Source organism: Dermacentor variabilis, chromosome 8, assembly GCF_050947875.1.
Source record: "Dermacentor variabilis isolate Ectoservices chromosome 8, ASM5094787v1, whole genome shotgun sequence".
NCBI classification, from domain to species: Eukaryota; Metazoa; Arthropoda; class Arachnida; order Ixodida; family Ixodidae; genus Dermacentor; species Dermacentor variabilis.
Genome location: NC_134575.1, coordinates 61,958,591 through 61,977,784, shown reverse-complemented (window position 1 = coordinate 61,977,784; position 19,194 = coordinate 61,958,591). Strand labels below are relative to the sequence as shown.

Sequence of the window (19,194 nt, the reverse complement as noted above, 5' to 3'; positions counted from 1 at the left end):
CTGAGATGGCTGGTTGTTTGACTGGCCCATCATGCATGGAAGTTCTAACAAGCACAAGGATTGGTGAATGAATTGTCTAGTCAGAAAACAAACCAACAACGATTCGTTAGTGAGCATTTTGGACGGAGCGCTTGGCCTAGAAAATGCGGCTGCAATGTTACAATTGTGTTGTAGACCTGACTTCAAGTGCTAAGCACCATCGGCTCGGCTGAGATAGGGTCGCCCTATGTGGTACAAACCATTGTAACTCTTTGTAACCGATGTACCGTTGAAACCATGCAATCTTGTAACCAAGCTTTGTAAATTATTTGTAAATACAAATTTTATTCCTCCATAGATCAGCGTCTGCGCTCTTCGAACCTAAGTCACCCGTTAAGCCACCTGAGCAGACCGTCGCTGATAGTGCATCTTGGATGCCGAGGAGGGGGGTGAGAACAACAAATCACATTTACTGGCGCAGCCACCAGGATAGGCTCGGAGGACAAGCTAAAGGCTAGCAAGGCAGCGGCGCATCTTGCAGAGTTGCATCCCAAAATCTGGTAGCAATGCCGGTGTCTGCAATTGATGCAAGCCTTGGAAGAGGAAGGCAAGCAGTGAGACAACGAAATGCGACGCACATCATTGAGTAAGACGGCGACGGCAAGGCACCGACTGAGCCCTGTCAAAGAAGCGGCCCGACCAAGAGTGACGCCGAAACACCTGGACCCTTGACTACCAGCGATCCACGTCTGAAACCTGAGCTTCCTTTCCTCGTACTGTTCAGTCACAGCAGGGTGCGGAGCTAATCATCATGCAGAATGACACGCAGGATGAGAACGGTCAGAGTGAGAGCAGTAGTGGTGATAGTGAAAACAAGTTCCTTCTGTCTGAGTGGGTGATGGAATATAAGCTACGAATGGCTCAGGAACGTCGCCAAAGCTTGCCCTTGAAGTGGAGCTCGCCAGGGCACACAGCACTTTGAGTGGCACATACATCATGAGCGAGTGGTTGGGACAGCATTGGCAGAGCACTTGAGTACGACAATAACACAGAATGGCACAAACATTCAGAACTCTTAGTCGGTGCTTTCCCCAAATTTCCCACATGTGCCAAGGTTCCCATATGGTTTGAATCTGTAGAGCACATGCCGGAGGCCTACAAGGCGCCACAAAGCTGTTGGAGTCAGGTAGCTTTTCCACTCATAGCGGAGCACGTTGAATACTTGTCAACACGTTTGACTCCTGCTCAACACTATGACTACGAAGCATTATAGGAGGTCGTCCTTGATGAGCTTGTCTCCCCTTGAATACCAGAAAATGTTTTTCTGAGGTGTGGAAGCGGAAGAGCGAGATGTGGAAGAGTTTCACGACTTGTCTTGCCAGCTACCTAAATTTTTATGTGGCATATAGGGACGTGTAAAGCTTTGCAGAGCTGCTAGAACTCTTGATGGTTGTTGTTGGAGGGGGTGCTCAAGTACCTGGGGCTCTGTGAGCATGCAGGGTGGCACAAGGCCTTGGCAATCACTAGACATTTACCAACTTTTGAAGACACTCATAGCCGCGTAGAGTTACCTAAGGGGCCACCACGGGATGCCAGCGATAAGGGCCCGGAAAAAGCAACTGACAACTGCATCAGCGGCGGTTTAGGATCACACCAAGGACAGAAGATGAAGCCAAAGTCCCCATGCCCTCCCACAGGGCTGCAGAGGCCAACAATCTGCTTTTAGTGCGGGTTGTTCGGGCTGATTAGGCCGAATTGGCCACACATCCACAAAAGGCTGACACAGATGGCCGCCGAGCAGGAGAAGCCAGGGGGGCTCGTCGCTCATGTCTCGCTAGGTAGCACGTCCGGGGGTGACCGCTTGTTGTGTGTAGCTGTCAGTTGTAGGGACAGGACCATGAAGGCGATAGTGGATATGGGAGCAGAGATAACTGTAGTTCGCAAAAGTGCTGTACCAGAGGAATTAGCATGGTTGCATGGTAGCATAAACCTCCACACAGTATTTGGCAAACGAGTCGAGGTGAAAATAGTAGAGCTACCGTTGACACTAAAACACGCCCAGCCAGTGTTTGCCAAAGTGGAAGAGGCGACACCGGTACTGTGCGCACCCACTGATAGGCTGAGCATGAGCGCAGACTGCCTGCTCTCAGCAGAGGATTAGAGCACTCTCCAGCAGGGTCTGGATGAGTTTTGCTAGCCGCCCACACATAAACCCTGCCAAGCAGCAACGAAGAGCTGATTACAGCTGTAGGACTAGAGGAGGAATGGGTGATTTCCAAACTGCCGGTTACCGGCGCGAGAAGTGCCAATACGTCACACCCAAATGAGAAAAGGGCAGGAGGAAAATCTTCCAGTAGCTCCAATACTGTGAGGGCTGACGTCGACGCGCTACGTGAGGAACAAAAGATTGAAGCGACTGTCAGCAGGGCCTGGGAAAATGCGAAAGAAGGAAGGGGCAGCATGGTCTTGATTGATAGGCTCCTTTATCACCGCGACCTCGTATTGGGACAGCCGGTAAAACAGCTAGTGTTACCAATGACACAGTAGGTTGAGGTACTCTGTCTCGCTCACAAGTCATGCTGAGGCGGACACCTTGGTTGTCGCAAGACAAGAGCGAAAGCTAAGCTTAGTTTTTTTGGTCAGGTCTGGAAAAAGACATTCAGCTATACTGCAATAGTTGCCATGTGTGTCAAATCAGGGCAGACAAAAGGCAGTCAGACTGAGTGTCCATCACACCTCTAGTGAGGCCACAGTACCCTTTTCAGAAGGTCATCCTAGACGTAATAGGGCCAACCAATCCCCCAACCAGTCGCGGCCATCGCTACCCTTTGTGCATCATAGATATTTGCATCCGCTGGCCCGAGGTCATGTGCCTCACCTCATTAACAGGTAAGGCAACCTGTGACGCACTGCTAGAAGTTTTCAGTAGTACTGGGATACCAGAGGTAGTTTTGTTTTGATTGCACAATTAACTTTACTGCCACAGTCACCCATGAATTTGGTACTAGCCTCAGCTGTTTGTCTCACTTTTCCACACATGACTACCTGGAGACCAATGGGGCAGTGGAGCGGTGGAACAGGGTGTTCAAAAGCATGTTGTTCCTTGTAATAAGCAAACAGAGGAGGCAGTGGGTTAAATGCGTGCCCTTCCTGTTGTGGGCCTGCAGACAGGTCCCGCACAATACTATGGGTGTGTCCTCATTCTGTATGATGTATGGGAGTGGACCAGTCAGCACCCGCTTGCCATATTAAAACGAACGTGGTCTCGGTCGCAGATAGACCGAGACCATGAACACCGTCTCGGTCGCAGATAGACCCTTGCAGTACATGCAGAAACTGAAAAAGCAGTTAGAGGTAGGAGCTGAGGTGGCTGACTTGACTAAAACCAGCCAGCAGAGAGCATACACCAGTCAGTACAATTTGCGCATGAAAGAAAAGGCACTTCAGCAAGCGGACCAGGTGCAAGGGGACCAGGGACCAGAATCGCCCACCAGCACATGCTCAAGGGGACCAGGTGGTTGCGCTTGATAATAACCGCCTCGGTAAGATGTACCCAAAGGGGCTAGGACCATGCACAATCTAGGAGAAGTACAAACAGCACTCTTATTACATTGAAACCCTGGAAGGAAGGCGCACGCTCATTCACGCAAACTGCTTGAGGCCGTACACAGCCTGCATAGCTAGCATAGGTGTTATATTTCATGACAACTGCAGGTTTGGCGAGGTGGAGTACATGCTGTGTCCAGTCACTGTGCTCAGCAGTACGGCCCTTCTGCCCGCAGACTGTATATCAGGTCTGGAACTGCCAGAGGGAGCTTTAGTGAACGAGGTGTTTCAGACACATCCTGCCTTGTTTACTGCCAAAATTGGGATGGCGCGCTTGAGCGAGCACTGCATAAAACTGATAGAAGGGGCCACGCCAAAGTGTTTCCACCCCTATCTCATTCCGTTAGCCTTGAAGAGTGAGGTCTCCGAACAAATATCATAATGACTAGAGTTAGGACTGATCTATAGGTGTGAAAGCCCCTTTGCTTATCCGTTATTGTGCGTCCCCTGAAAAGATGGCATAGTGAGACTTTGTATCAATTATAAAAGCTTAAATGCGATGACCAAGCCAGATGCATCCTCCTATGGGATTGCCACAGGATTTTATTGTGAACGTTCGGCAGGCTAGTCATATAACCCTCATTGATCTCTGTCGTAGTTAGTGGCAGGTGTCCTTAGCAGACAACTAGCAGCGGGCGGTGGCATTCGTGTCACACTTGAGTCAGTTTGCTTTTAGGGTGATGCCGTTCGGCTTCAGGAGCGCTGCAGCTAGCTTCCACAGGAGTATGAATCGGCTGCTTGCACCACACGAGGATTATGCCTGTGCGTATTTGGACGACATCAATGTTTTCATCAGGTCGTTACACGAGCGTATTCGACGCCTTCGCACTGTTTTCTCAGCTCTGACATCAGTGGGGTTGGTAGCAAACTTTGAAAAGTGCCAGGTGGCCCGCGGATCTGTCCGCTATCACGGGCATGTGGTAGGCTCCAGCAAGCATGGTCCGGATCCTACTAAGCTCGCTGCCGTCAAGGGACTACAGGTGCCGCATACTAAGAACGAACTAAGGAGCGTCCTTCGCCTCTGTGGTTATTACAGGGGACGCATTTCAAATTCCGTGGAAATCGCATCTCGTGGGCTCCTGAGGCCAACAGGGCATTCGAAGGTCTGAAAAGTGCTCCGTGCGATGCCCTCAAGCTGGCGATTCCATACTCAAGCAAACCATTTTGCCTATTCACCGATGCCTCTGCAATTGCTGTAGGTGCATGTCTACTCGGGTGACCGACAATGGCACGGAGTGCCCTGTCGCTTTCTCCAGCACACCGCTTCACGCCCCCTCAGATGCGGTGGTCTGCGATTGAACGCGAAGCGTTTGGCATCATTTGGGGCCTCAAAAAGTTCGATACTTGGGTATTTGGCCCGAAAATATTTGTAGTATCCGACCATAACCCACTAGCATTCCTCACATGTTCCACGCCACAGGGAGCAAAACTGACACGTTGGGCTTTAGCGCTGCATCACTATGATATAGTGGTGCAACATAGTAAGGGGATCGCACATGCCAACGCCGATGCACTTTCTCACCTGACGCACCATTGCTGGGGAAGGATGTAGAAGACAGTGGTCCCGCAGTGACGCACAGTGGAGGCAAGGGAACAAGTGTAGTGTGATGTGATATAACTGGAATAACCATGCGGAGGACGCTGGACAGTGAACCCGTGTGTCCGTATTTTCTGTGTGGGCATTGTGCTTTTAGTCCATTAATTTTCTTGAGTGCTGTCTTGTAAGCTGCATGATGTACGTTCTTTTTTTTTTTTTCCTTCCAGCACTACAGCCTGTCAGTGCCCTTCTAGCTCAGCTTTGTAGAATGCTCCATACTAGTTTCATGCAATGAGCCCTGTTGCATCAGGGAAGTGTTTACCTTTTGTTTTATTTATGTGTTCTCTTTGCTTGGAGTTGGTCCTTTCTATAGCACGACTCAATGGACACACGGACAATATTGCTGCTTGCCGCGAGTGCTTTCTCTGTGTTTTGGTTGCACCCTATTTTACCATTGTGTTTATTCATGTGCTCGCGTGTTCTGCAGAACATGCGACATACATTGTGCATGGTAAAACGTTTGCATTTAGTTTTGTTGTCTCAATAAGCCAGCCAGCACTGTGGATTGTTCTTGATTTCTTACTGCTGTAGGTGTCGCACGGCTCACACATTCTGGTTGCTCCGTGTAAGAATGAGAGCATTGTTATAATGTGATAACTGTAGTTGAATGGCAATTCACTTCTTTTTTTGTGTGTTCGGCTGGGCGTATTTACAAGGTTACATGCTGCCGGCATTTTCTTTTTTTTTTTTCTTGTTTCTGCTTCGACAACACTGTAAGTTGTCTCATCTTGCATGGCAGGTGTAAGCCCACCACCATGAACGGCAGTAAAACAAACCGAAAAGTGCAGCGCGGGCCGTCTGGGCAATGGGCTTGCGTCTCGACAAGCTCCGATGCCACTTGACTAATGGCTGTCGACGGCTGACACTGAGTGGGATCTTGCACGCAAGTAGAGTAAGCATGCAGCAGGCACTCCTAACTAACGCAAAGCTCGGGTAGTAGAGAAAACCACCGGCGCCACAGTAGGGGTCGCACTTGACAGTGACGAGGGGTCTCGAACTCCCTTCGCGGTGCACTTTTTTGGAACCACCGCAGGCGTTCTCCTTGCATGCGACAAGCGGGTGGGCGGGAACGGATTCGCAAGTTGAGGTTCCACCGATTAGTTGAACGGGCCACCTGGCGACAAATGAGTCCGTTACGCATCTGGCTGCCACACCGGTGCTCTGGTCAGTGGCCTTGGAATATAAATGCGGCTGTGTCATGCACATCTTCGAGAAGTGGCGACATGATTCCGACGTTTCCTCGCGTTTAAGGTTTTGTGCATGTGCTTTGCTTGTCAGTAATTTGTTACACCAGCTGCGCTGGCGTGTCATTTCTGGGAACTTCTGACAAATATGAGTAGCGTGGCCCTCACCCCTTTGTTGTTGTATACGATGTATTTTGAGTGAGGATTCTATGCTCTGAACTGTACTAAAGAAGTGTCCTGAGATGGTTGGTTGTTTGACTGGCCAATCACGCATGGAAGTTCTCACAAACACAAGGATTGGTGGGCAGGATTGGTGGATATATGGTCCAAACCAGTGTAACTCTCTGTAACCAATGTACCATTGAAACCATGCAATGTTGTAAACAAGCTTTGTAAACTATTTGTAAATACAAATTTTTTTCGACGATACATTGGTGTCTGCGTCCTTCAAAGCTAAGTCACCTGTGTAGATAGTCTGTGACGGCGCGTCTCGAATGCCTAGGGTAGAGGTGAGAACAACGAATGAAATTTACTATGCCTATGTTTACATGTTTATACGGCTGATACAACTACTACCCTTACTTCGTTAGCTAGCTCTCCCCTAATTTGCTATTGCAGTCGATGCTTCACTTTCTGGGCGAAACTGCAACTTTTTTGGTTTCACTATAGCTGGATAGCACCCAATAGAACAAAAAAACAGTAAAAAAATTTTGCATTTACATATTTTGTTAAGTCCAGTAGTTTCTCTTGCTCGAAAGAGTCGCCATTTATTATTGTGGTGGCTTAAAGAAAGATGACAGAAATAATGAAAGACAACGAAAGAGGAAGGAAACAATCACTGCAACCATTCTGCCTTGTTGTTAAACATGGGACTAAACTGAAAAAAAAAATTTACAGTGAGCTCACATGTGCACAGAAAAATCCAATACATAGTTGTATAATATGTAACTATGGTTGAACTTCCTGTGGCAACTGATTCTACTGGTCCCACTTTTCATCACAACTTCGCAGCGCAGTAATGGTGACATATAACTTATATTTTACTGCTACCGTGCGGTGAAATTGCCGTGAAAAGTGGGACCTATATGTTGCATTGTCCATCATAGGCTAAAGAATGTGGTTGCTTTCAAGAGAATCTGCAGAGAAAAAGCTGTGTGTTGCTTGTGAACTGTTGCATGGAATTTAAGGACATTGGATTTCAAGCTGATGCTTGTCACAGGCAGGCCTGCAAACTGTTGCAGGCCACAAAATCTAGAGGAAAGTCTGCAAACAGAGCGGAGGAGCTCAGAAAGATAGGGCCGGGCAAGTCAGCTGTGGACAAGAGAAATGGCCTGCTTCCTTTAAAGAGACTTGTAAAATTGACTCATTACAGTGGATCAGTAGCTATGGCATAGTGCAGCCAAGCATGAGTTTATGTTTGATCGCAGCCGCCTTTCAATGGGAGCAGAAGGCAACAATGCCTGTGTGCTTAGATTGGAGTGTGCGTTAGAAGACCACTGGTGGCCAAAGGCATCTGGAGACCTTCAGTGCAGTGTATCTCAAGGGCCAAAGGCCTTATTTTGCAAGGATGCATTTCAGCATCCAGTTCTTTTGTTTGTACTCACTGGGAAATTTCAGTGGCTATTGGGAATGGTAAAGCAGCATGAAGAACACAGATGAAGGAAAGATGCAAGTCATGTACAGGGGCTTGTGTTCTGTTCACTGAGCGTGAAGTCGCGATTTTGATTTTCAGTGGCGGCCAACACATTCCACCAAGAGGTGGAACGCAGTAACAGTCTCGTACTGGGCTTTGGGTGCATGCTAAAGAACTCCCTGTTCTCAAAATTAATCCTGAACTGTCCACCACAGCACCTCATAACTTGCCATTAAGCTGCTGGATATCCCCACAATTTCTTCTTCTTTTTTTAATCACCTGTTGCAGATAGTAGTGGCTGACCCTCACAATAGTAGTGTAGCAGCGTCTAAGTCAATGATGATAAGTGAAAAGAATGGGAAAATTGAACGGATTGTGGAAAAATACCAGCCCAGGTGCTTTGGGCTTGTATAGAGCACAAGCCCAGAGCACCTGGGCTTGTACAAGGCCAGGTGCTCTGTCCCAGAGGTTGCTCTGGGACATCAAGCCCCATCATTCAACCCAATTGTGGCATGGATGCAAAAAAAAAAAAAAACATAGAAAGGCAATGCAGCATAGATGCCACTGGGTCTTCCATGACTCTGTTGCATCATCTCCATTTGTCCCCTGCATCTTTGGGAACACTCGACTCTCTCGTGTACACTGACGTTGCTTTCCCAGCATGGGCTCTTCTGTCTCCTTGAATCAGGCTTTCCCGCATCGCACATGTGCGGTGCCTGTAGTCGGCAGTCGCACAGTAGTGCAAGAGATGGCACAAAGTGTTCCATCGCTAACTCTACCTGATGGCTGGGATGCTTGGCTGCAAGAGAAACTACCCTCCTCCTCTTGGGCAGTGGGAACAAGGTGCGAGGACGGACTGCACGCACGCTCAACGGGGTGCCTTGCAGGACTGCTTCGCAGACCGCTTTGCGTTCACTCGTGTGTGCTAGCTAGCTTGCCTATTTTATATAAGGTTCAATAAATGCCCTTTGGTTTGTTTCCACCACTGTGTGCTGTGCCCTTTGTCCAAAAGGGCAGTCTTGAGACCCCACAACTTGCGCTTTTTTGTATAAGCTATCAGCTGACCTGGGAGTCTATCCAGTTTTAGTCGGCCTAATGGTGTGGAACCTGGAAGTAAACTAACACAATTGTTGCAACAAAGTTGACATGTGGGCGAGTTTGCATCGATCTGTTATAAATTGAGAGCAGTGTTGCAGATGAAGAAAGAAGACCTCATAGATGCTTATTCGCAGTGGAAATTTTATTTGAAAGCACACCTAGCTGTCATAAATGCAGGCAATACCTACTACTTATACACACAGATGTGTCAGCTGGGAGAAATAACTTTTGTGAGATGGTCTGTGTCAGTTTGGTGGGGGATAACACCTCCCCCCCTCCACATCATTGCACCACTGTCTACCATGCATGTTTTTGGATGACAGGGGTGGTGCTCTGGTATGCTCATGACCACGGAAGCGGTGGACAGCTAGGTGGCAGTACCTTGCAGTCTGTCTCGGACTTTCATGTGGTGCCGGACTGCAACGACGATGGCCTGCCAGACCTGGTTATTTCTACACAAGTGAGTCGGCCTCACAGCTAACTACGTGGCTACGCTTTTATTTGCATGCAGCAACTACTTTCTGTTCAGCTCCTCTAACGCTAGTGGTGGCTGTGTAACTTGATTCAGGTGTTGAGCAGAGCAACATGCACCAGATTTTACTTTCAGAATAAAGTTGAAAACAAACTGAATATATATTTTTAATTGTCAAATGTATAAGATTTTTAAATATTCGATTGAATATTATGTTATTCAATGTTTGCTTCGACTCGAATTTCAATATTTGAAGTTTTTGAAGTGTTCAAAACAAATTAATACAGTCGACTTCCATTACCTCAACCCTCACAGGACTGACAAAATTATTGAATTATCCGGAAGATCGAACTAACAAGGTGCATAAAAAAACTCTAAAACACACCGCTGATTCATTTGGCGATATTTGCCTGATGCTACAACACCCCTGAATCAAACATGCGCCCACTTTCTATGTGTCCAAAGTAGAAAACTAACAGAAATTACTTAAAACTTCTAACCATAGCAAAAACCTAACGGGCACCCGGTTTTAAATGGCAAGTGGTTTTCTGAGTCAGCTTTCCCGCAATACAGCCATGAAATGCAGTAAGGCATGCGAATGCCATTAAAGTGGTTTTGGTTTCGTGCGCAGGCTACTTTTGGCTAAAAATTCCTGAAAAATAAGTATGGCACGCATTAGAATCAGGTAAATATGGTAATCCGACATTGTAAGCTATGGTTATTGCTTGAAGATCTTCGTAGGGCAGGCTGAAAATAGTCGCTGTCACTATAATCACTATAGGGTTCAGACACGTGTGCTGACTGGTCAAGTTTGAATTATACAGCGAATACCAATTTTAGCATCGAAATAACGAAAGTTTAGGCCCATAGAAATACATGGGCACCAGCAGTGCCTTCGGTTGGGATCAAATTATCTCAAAAATAAAATTAACCGGGATCAAATTAAGGGAAGCTTACTGTAGATCTGTTTTTCTGCGTACTAGCCGCACCCCCAATTACACCACCTTGGAAATAAAAAGAACCTGTGCGTAATTGCATGCAGTGGCCAAATGTTCGTAAAAGCAGTTTCCCTTCGCGGATGCACAAATCGTCTACATCGTATCTTCGGCCACTGGCTCTGTTCCTCACCTCTACAGTGGTGCTGGTGGCGTAGAACTTTGGCCTAAAGACGGTTTCACGGTAGCGCGAACCGCGCTGCGAGGAACAAAAAGTACGGCACGCGACTTACTTCTTTTTAAAGGATGGTCAGAGGATAAAGACTGATGCAAAGTCCCTGGCTGTAGTGGCATTACCCCGAGGAAATGCAATGTAGAAAAATTGTGCTGTACACCTCGGTCTCGCATCTGATGAAAACTGTCTGCACAAGTTCCACGTGAATCCACTGTTCTGCCTGGTGTTGCCTACAGGCAAAGACGCTATTGCTGAAACTGTTTTCTCACTATATATATATATATATATTTTTTTTTTTTTTCATTGAATATTCCTATTGTTTGTGCATGGACATTTCCTTCAGATGTTTTTATCTCTCATCCTTAAAAGGGTTAACGGACAAAAAACACAAATCAATTTGAGCTCGTAGTTGGCAGTATGGCCCAGTAGCTTTCATCAGCCAGCTCATACGAGCTCTGCGTGTTTGCATGCAGGTGGAGAAGCCCAGTGCCGAGCCATTCTCCGTATCCGCAGTGGAGAGGGCGCTGGCGCTGGTCTCGCAGGACGACGGACGCCTGCTGAGGGCGCCCCTGGTGCTGCCACAGTGCGACAGCGGGCCACGCATCCTCGGCGCGCTGGAGCACGGCCGCAACGCCTCGCACCACGTTGACGTCTTTGTGCACTGCCTCACAGACGCCAAGAAAGGTGCGCAGTTAGCGGGACCTGATAAATTATGAAGGAAGCCAACAAAAGACTGACCACACAAGACTGAGTATAGTCAGAGAGCATTGGCTTGTCTCTATGCTATTCTCATGTACAGAATACCGGAACCCTGGGTCGCAGTAGTGGTTTGTAGCGCCACCTCGTGACGCTTTGTTCAACTGCAACATCTTACGAATGTTTTTGTGTTGCATGGGGTTTCCTCACTAGACGGCAGACAAAAATAGGTATGTAAGTGATTGCTAGCTAGGACATCTTTGCACCAGCAGCTAAGTGTGTTAGAACCCGGTCATATTTAAATGAGGTTCAACATTTATTCCAAATTTTGTTTACGTGATGAAAAAACTGTTTTAGAAGCTCTTCAGCAAGTTTGCACCGGCGTTTCGATATTATTTCGTGTGCTTCCAACAACTCGTGCATGACGAGCAAGATGGCGTGGAGACGGCATGGTCATTGTGCTTTGGCTTTGCTACGGCTCGTTAGCCAACACATTGAAGAGTCCATTGTAACTGGATTGAGAAAAATTAAGAGGAAGCTTTAGGTCGGAGGTTCCCATTTAAATACATGGGAAAGGATAAATCATATTTTTTTCGACAACCACTGCACCAAATTTGATTAGGTTCGTTGCACTAAAAAAAAAAATTTTATAATCTAGTGGCTGTTAGTAGCAAGTTTTTTATTTAGGCTGTCAGTTTTTAATTAAAAAGTGCGTAAGATCATAAGTTTTCAGGAAACGGAACTATAAAGTTCACAGCTCTGTAACTAAGCAATCACTAGCAATATCGCAATTCTGTAAATTGCATATGGTAGTACATCTAATGCAGACATATTTGATGTATTATACATAGTCCTTTGAATAAGCCACTTATATGCAAGTAGGGGAAACACAGGAAGGCGGGAGATAGAAATTCAAGACAATGAGCAAAACGACAACAAAGGGAAAACGAAAGCCAATGCTTTCTTGTCTTCTTGTCTTCTTCAAGGCCTTGAAAAAGACAAGTCCACTTGTCGAAACGTTGGCTCCTGCTTTTACCTTGTTCTCATTTTGCTCATCATAATATGCAAGTAGAACTTTTACAAAAACCTTGAAAACAATGTAACAAATTCACATGTCAAATTTGTCCACTTTGGATGCTCTAACTGATGCAGTTTATAGAACTGTAGTATCTATTCTTGGTGCGGAGCTAAGAAATTGTAAAGTACAATTTTTTTCTAACCTACCAAATAAAAAAAAATCTTTTAGAGAAATTCCATGCTTTCAATAGAAATTCTGCTTCCAACAGTTACTAAAATTTAACTTTGTCTCTAAAATGCAACAAATTTCATTAAAATTGGTCCACTGGTAATCTCCGAAAGGCATTTCTGAATTTTATGTGTATTTGAATAGGCAGCATCATAGCAGGGCCCAAGCTAAAGCATCCTCTCAAGAGCCGTAAGTGGTCATGTGTTCTTTGCTTCACTTATGGCAGGGTCTCGCTTTGCCACCTGCCTCTTGAGTCTTTGAAAGTGGCACCACAGGGCAGGCGTTTCCAGCCAATTCGGGGTCCAGAGAGGCCAAAGCAGAACAGAACGTCCTGCACATGATCAGTGGGACCAAGGCGGTAAAAGCTAAACTTGACGTAGACAAAGTGTAGGTCCAAACGAGAGCTCCCTGGTTCCGATTCCGCAGGTCTAGCTGAATGTAGCTCAATTGGCATCGATACATCTCTCCGAACTGTTGTTTCAATCGAGCCGAGCAATCCTAGAATCGATTATATGCCCACGCTTTCCACTGCGCACACGGGCCTTAGACTGTCAATGTGAGCAAGGACAGTGCACTGCAATATCATCATTGGAATCTGTCGTGAAAGTCATGCTGTGACAAATTATCAACACCCTGCTGCTTCTACTGTGTGGTTTAAATACAGCAGTGGCTCTAACAGTGGCAAAAATTATGAACGCTATAGACAGTCGCCTAGCCGCACTGCAGTAACCTTTACCTCTGCCACCAAAGATGACTGTGCTGTGCTGTGAATTGTGCAGTCCTTATCATCGTGTTCGCTATACTACCACATTCCTTCCTTCCTCTTCACAACCCATCTCTGTTATTGCCCCAAACCCCTTCCCCAGTGTGAAGTAGCAGGCTAGAAGCACTTCACTCAGGCCGACCTGCCTTTCTGCCATTAAAAATGATCTCTAGTGCCCCACCTAAATCGGAATGCCTGGTCACCTTATGCTAACATGCCTCTTCTCTTTGCAGGCTTGCTCTTGAATGTAGGACTGAGTCAGCTTTCTTCTGCCAACCGAACTCAAGACGGTACCATAACACAGGTCATGTGGAGGTGAGCTCACCTTGCACAGTGATGGGATGTGAGAACGGTGCATGACGTGTTGGAATGTGCCGTACGTAATCGCACTTCTCATGTTTGTCCATGCAACAGGAAATTGCAACCTTTTCTGGAGGGACTAGCGTTCCCGTTACTGCAGAAATGGGCATACATGTAATTCTAAGGAAACAATACTGTGCTCTGAAATTTGTTTTTAACTTGCTGGAAAGAGCCGTTGGACTGTCCTTAGCTCGAAGATGAGCGAGCGCCTCTTTTTCTCTCATCTTTGCAGCTCTCACCTGGGGGAGCTCTTTACTCACTGCGTATCCCTCTAAGAGATGCGTAGACGTTGGCACTGAGCGTCACATTGGCGCTCTTTCCTTGTTTGTTTGAAAGTACCATAAACTCCCACTTATCTCAGGGCTCCACACATTTCGGCTACAGGCTGTTTCCACACGCACCGTGTAAAACGCACTACACGAGGTGAAGTGAGTTGATTGTGCGCAACGGACAACTGGGGCGATAAGTAGGAACAGGTGCGCGACTGCACCTCCGTACTGCACCTCAGCAGTCGTCACGTGAAGTAGTAGCCTTGCCAAATGATGCATGCTTTCTGACATCACATTGCCCCTCTCCTGCACCGTGTAGGCAAGCTACCACTTGCAAAGGGTGCCATCACCCTTTTTGCAACTGCGTCGGTGGGGAAGGCATCCGGTTCTCCCCATCCTCTGCCTCCTCTCTCTACGTCCTCTCCGAACTGTTGCGCACGAGCACAAAGGCAGGCGCTGTGATGCTTTTGCGGGTAGAGGGCATTGGGGCGACTCGGAGGGAGCTTCAGAGGCCTTTGTAGCCACACTCCCTCCCAAACGAGGCACGCTTTTTGACATTGCCTGGCTCTGCTCCCGCACTCCTACCGCCTCCCAGCGTGGTGTGCAATACAGCAGTGGAAAAGTTTAAGAAAGAAGCAAAGAAAAATTTGCTTTAATAACGAGCAACAATGCAGCGCTCGTTCTATGCTGTGGTTGCGTGTGGCTGCCGCAGCATTTGCAGGAAGGGAACGACTCGGCATATCGCGATGTCATCATGCCGCCACCTCCTGTGCTTCAAACCTGAAACTGATTTGTAGAAACAAACATACTATAGTAAATAATTAACGACCTTTTGACCTTTGCCAGTACGTATTCTGGGGTATGGGGGGCTTGCACCTGCATTTAATGCAAGAAGTGTGACTAGCCAAAAATGTCATGTCCGTACCCACCCTCAGTGTGCGCTAGTCCGTCAGACACAACTAAAATGGAGCAAGCTTTCTCACTGTAACATGTCGTTACTTCTTTTTTTTTCGCTCTAGTCATGTTTTACTCTTCAAATGTTAAGGAATTTTGTCCGTCCACTCTTATTTCCATTCTTTTCTGACTGTGGGGTGTTATGCCAGCAGCAAGAGCAAGGCTTCCGGTGGGGACGGCCTTCAGCTTGTGGTGCTTCAGGAGGATGAAGAGCCCTCGCTGATCCTGGCCTGGGGCCAGGGCAAGTTGCTCAAGCTGGCCGGCACAGACTATCACCAGCGCTGGAGCACAGACCTCAAGCTCGACTCGCCTATCAGGTACGGCCGTTAGAGCAAGAATGACCGTCCTTATAACCCCTTCTCTTCGAAGCATTACATATAAGATATATAGGCCTGTGCTTGATTAGAAAGAAAGTCTAATAATATTTGGAGAGGTCAGCTTAGTGGCAGGTCTGGTAGGGCCGGATAAGTCATCCATTAACCCACATTGCTTGTGGGAAGCAAAGGCCCACTTTGTTTTTCAACTGCGACAGCAGCTGAAAGCATGAAACTTGGTTTGCTGCATCCATCTGTTTATTTTCCCTTTGCTGTATGCTGATGATAGCAGCTTCCGTCAGCATCATAAACTTATCGTCATTATCGCTTCGATAATCAATGTGAGACTCTCCAGTGTACCTTGAATAGGCAGAATGACAGGCCATTTACGGAAGCGAAGATCTTGGGAGCCTGGCCTCACAGTTCATTAGCCCAGAAAGCAGTTCGAGCGCTTTTTCACTACCTGAAGGCAACAGACTTGAGTGCCCGACTATAGACATCCTACACCTAAGTTTTCTCTCTCTCTCTTTCACTCCCCATTCCCCTCCCCACATGTCGGGTAGCAAACTGGACTCACTCTGGTTAACCTCCCTGCCTTTTCTTCTTCCCTTTTCTCTCTATCGTCATTATCGTGCCGTCATTGTCAGATCACCTCCTATTCCCGGGCTTCACTCTCGCTAACAGGCAAAGAAAAACACAGCTTTGCCAACCACATGCCCCTGCGGCAATGTTCTGTTAGGTGCTAGATGTGCTAACTACTGCACTCTCAGGCGGCTTTGGCATTTGGTGATTTGCCCCTACCTGGAATCTGAGATTGATGGCGTCTGCATGCATTTCAGTGATGACAGCAGGTAGATGCTATAGCGGCCGAGGCTGATGTCGCGTGCATTGCGAATACGAAGTTGTTTTTTTTTTTTAGATGATCGTTGGTCTCTTTATGACACTGTCGCTGTAGCAGTAAGTGAACTTTAAGCCAGGAATCGCTCAAATCTGCAGTTTTATTTTTATTTAATCTTGATGCGATTTGATGTGTAAAAATTAGCTTTTCTTTAGATTGAAATGCAAGTGCGATAAAATTCTGTGAAGATTGTTTACTGATAGCCACAACCAAAGGATGAGCAGTGAAATTGAATGTTGTTGCAGTGTGCACTGTAATTGCATTGCACCAAAGTTTAGCATGTGCCTGAGGGACCCGCTGAATTTAGGCTTGTCGTCTTGCAGGAGCCTAGTAGCCGGCCACTTCACAGCATTCAGCACGTATGAGCTGTTTGTGGTCTCGGATCACGGGACTCGCGCCACGCTGGTGAGCTTCTTGACACCGCTCATGTGGTTCTGGCGGCATGTGTATTTTTCGAATGTGAAACTAACATGAGCATTGAGCTCTGTGCAAAATAAAAAGGAAAAAGAAAAAGATCGCATGTCATGATTAAGTGAGGCATGAACAGGAGGCTATCAGTATCCTTGAAAACATTTACATAAGCAGTGTATTCTGGCCATACTAACTTATGGGGTCATAATTCATCGGACAACTAATTATTAAAAGGACGGCACAGTGAGTGATGGAATAGAAAATGGTAGGCACAGCTTTAACCCTTTGCGGTCGTGTGTTAGGCTGCTGCTAATCATGCATCCGCGAGCTTGCAGCTTCATCTCTTCCCCCTCGCTCGTGTGGGAAGATGGTGCTCATCAATCTGCCATCCTTCTTGGCTCACCTTTGCATGCTTGCACTCGCACCCAAAGCATACAGCATGTGAGGCATGATAGTATTTTATTGCACTTGGACTTTACATTCTGCTGCTCCGCTTCGGCGGTCGCTCTCATTTGCGTAACGCACAATTTGAGAGGCGCATGCACAAGCAGCCACATGTAATTCAGCCATTTTACCATCTGCGTCTGCAGAAGTTTCCATGTATTGTCTGGGTATTTCTTCTGGTTGACAGTGAAATTTTGTTATATTGAAATTGTGCATAAACTCACTTTGTTATGTTGAGGTTCAATATGAGTGGTGTTCCATGGACAAGAAGTTATAAAAAGTTAAATACCTTGTTATATAGAGAATTTTGTTATATTGAAGTTCATTATATAATACATGAAGCACAGAGGTGTACAAAAAGTACATGATTTTATCTAAACTGATAATGCAAATGAGTTGTATGAAAGCCCACAAAGTTTAAAAAGGTTCACTAAACAGAAAATAGTTTAGCAGTTGTAGTTGTAGTATATATGTAGTTATTCCGTAGGAAGCATTACACATCAAAAACCATTGCACTGCAGAATGCATGGTATGCGAACTCTGCGACTACATTGCTCGCTTAGCTTCCAAAGCGCTGCCTGCTAAGTATGAAATGGAGTGTGGATAGTGACTGATAATTACAATAATGCTCAAGCTCTGCAATGATTTCATTGTTGTTCTTGTTCGGGGAGCGCAGTTCCAGCTGTTGAGCGTGTCGACTGGCCATGTCAGCTGGCAGATGCAGTACGACGGGACTGCCACGCGTGTGGCTCACCTGGTGCCGGCCATCTCTCGTTATGTGGACGGCGTGCTCATCAAGGCCACCAGCCCTCTGGCTGACGCCACGGCCAGCCGTCATGACCTTGACCTCTGGGTCAGTGCCCTTCTGTGCTTGCACATCATGGTAGCTCAGTGGCCGTGGGCGGAATGCAGATTACTCAATTGTTGGTCTACCAGTTCTGGTACCACGGCAGCCAGATTATGCCACTGTGGGTTCTGTTTGTGGCGGGGCAGCTGTAAAAATTTGCATTCACTGTGCTTTCACTGGCAAAGGACCCATAGTGTCAAAATTCAACATTGAATTTCCACTGCAGTGATCTTATTTTTCACTGAACAGACAAAGAAGTTGCAGGGGGTTGGATCTGCATTTACCAGACATGTGCTTAAACACCACCTACCACCTTACAAATACGTAAATACCACTTTACAGCTGCTGCTTGTCGGTCGCTTACAAGTTTAGAGCTCAGATATCTTGACAGCATGCAATGTGACAACTTGTCGTGGGCCCATATGTTAAGAAATTTCCAGCTGTTGAAAAAGTGCAGTTGTGCCTCATCTACTTTCAGCGAACAACAATTGTGAATCTTAGCACACTGCTTAGGCAAGACTACTGTGATTACAGTTGCCAAATGACAATTCAGACTCTCTGAGGACTGCCCACGTTTTAACAATAGTGAAAACTTATCAGTCGGTGACTCCATTTTTCTGGAGTCGTGACTGATTGCTCCTTTATTTTTTTTTGTAACCCAGAACTATTTTACATTTTGGAAATCAACAGTGTAGTGTTGCTGGAGTTATAGACAATCCTTTGTTCATTGCACATTTACGTAATACTAGTGCATTGTACATTCAATGTACAATGCACTAGTATTGCACTAGTGAGAGACCACAGTGGGCATGGCCTTGAAGCCATGCCCCACTGTGGTCTCTCACTGTTTCACAGGCTAGTGACAGTCATTCATGCTGGTCCGCACAAGCTTTCTAGTTGTAGTACAGTAGTAGTAGTAGTAGTAGTAGTAGTAGTAGTAGTAGTAGTAGTAGTAGTAGTGTGATTGTCTCTTTGGTGAATTTCATTTCCCTCTCAACAGACGAAGAAGTTGCAGGAGCCCAAGTACGCCCACTACCTGGAAACATTCCACGGCATTCAAAACTACCACCCACAGGTATGCAGCTACATGGGCTTTCCAAGGAACTGGTGTGATGCAGTTAGGACCAACGAGGCCAGTGCTACCATGTTATTCACGCGTTTAGGGTTGTCTAACAATCTACACTTACGGACACCCTATGAATTTGATACATGCTCCACCCTCAAAACCTCACTCCAAAATGCAGCTCCAGAGG

General features: G+C 46.6%; 2 protein-coding genes across 7 annotated transcripts in view; both read left to right on the top strand.

Moving 5' to 3' along the window:
• Nucleotides 1–19,194, top strand: part of LOC142590266 (uncharacterized) — a 236,617-nt gene that overhangs the window by 9,927 nt on the left and 207,496 nt on the right. For 5 of the 6 annotated variants that reach the window (XM_075702222.1, XM_075702220.1, XM_075702221.1 and 2 more), the window contains exons 5-11: nt 9,421–9,557; nt 11,213–11,423; nt 13,678–13,759; nt 15,177–15,344; nt 16,563–16,644; nt 17,771–17,947; nt 18,942–19,016. In XM_075702222.1, coding sequence (XP_075558337.1) covers nt 9,421–9,557; nt 11,213–11,423; nt 13,678–13,759; nt 15,177–15,344; nt 16,563–16,644; nt 17,771–17,947; nt 18,942–19,016 — 932 coding nt within the window. The remainder of the gene's footprint in view (nt 1–9,420; nt 9,558–11,212; nt 11,424–13,677; nt 13,760–15,176; nt 15,345–16,562; nt 16,645–17,770; nt 17,948–18,941; nt 19,017–19,194) is intronic. The other variant, XM_075702219.1, reaches the window with a different exon arrangement.
• The window catches only part of LOC142590267 (pleckstrin homology domain-containing family A member 8-like), a 278,236-nt gene continuing 271,288 nt past the window's right edge, over nt 12,247–19,194 (top strand). Inside the window, exon 1 of the mRNA XM_075702223.1 lies at nt 12,247–12,256. The gene's annotated coding sequence lies outside the window, so the exon portion shown is untranslated. The remainder of the gene's footprint in view (nt 12,257–19,194) is intronic.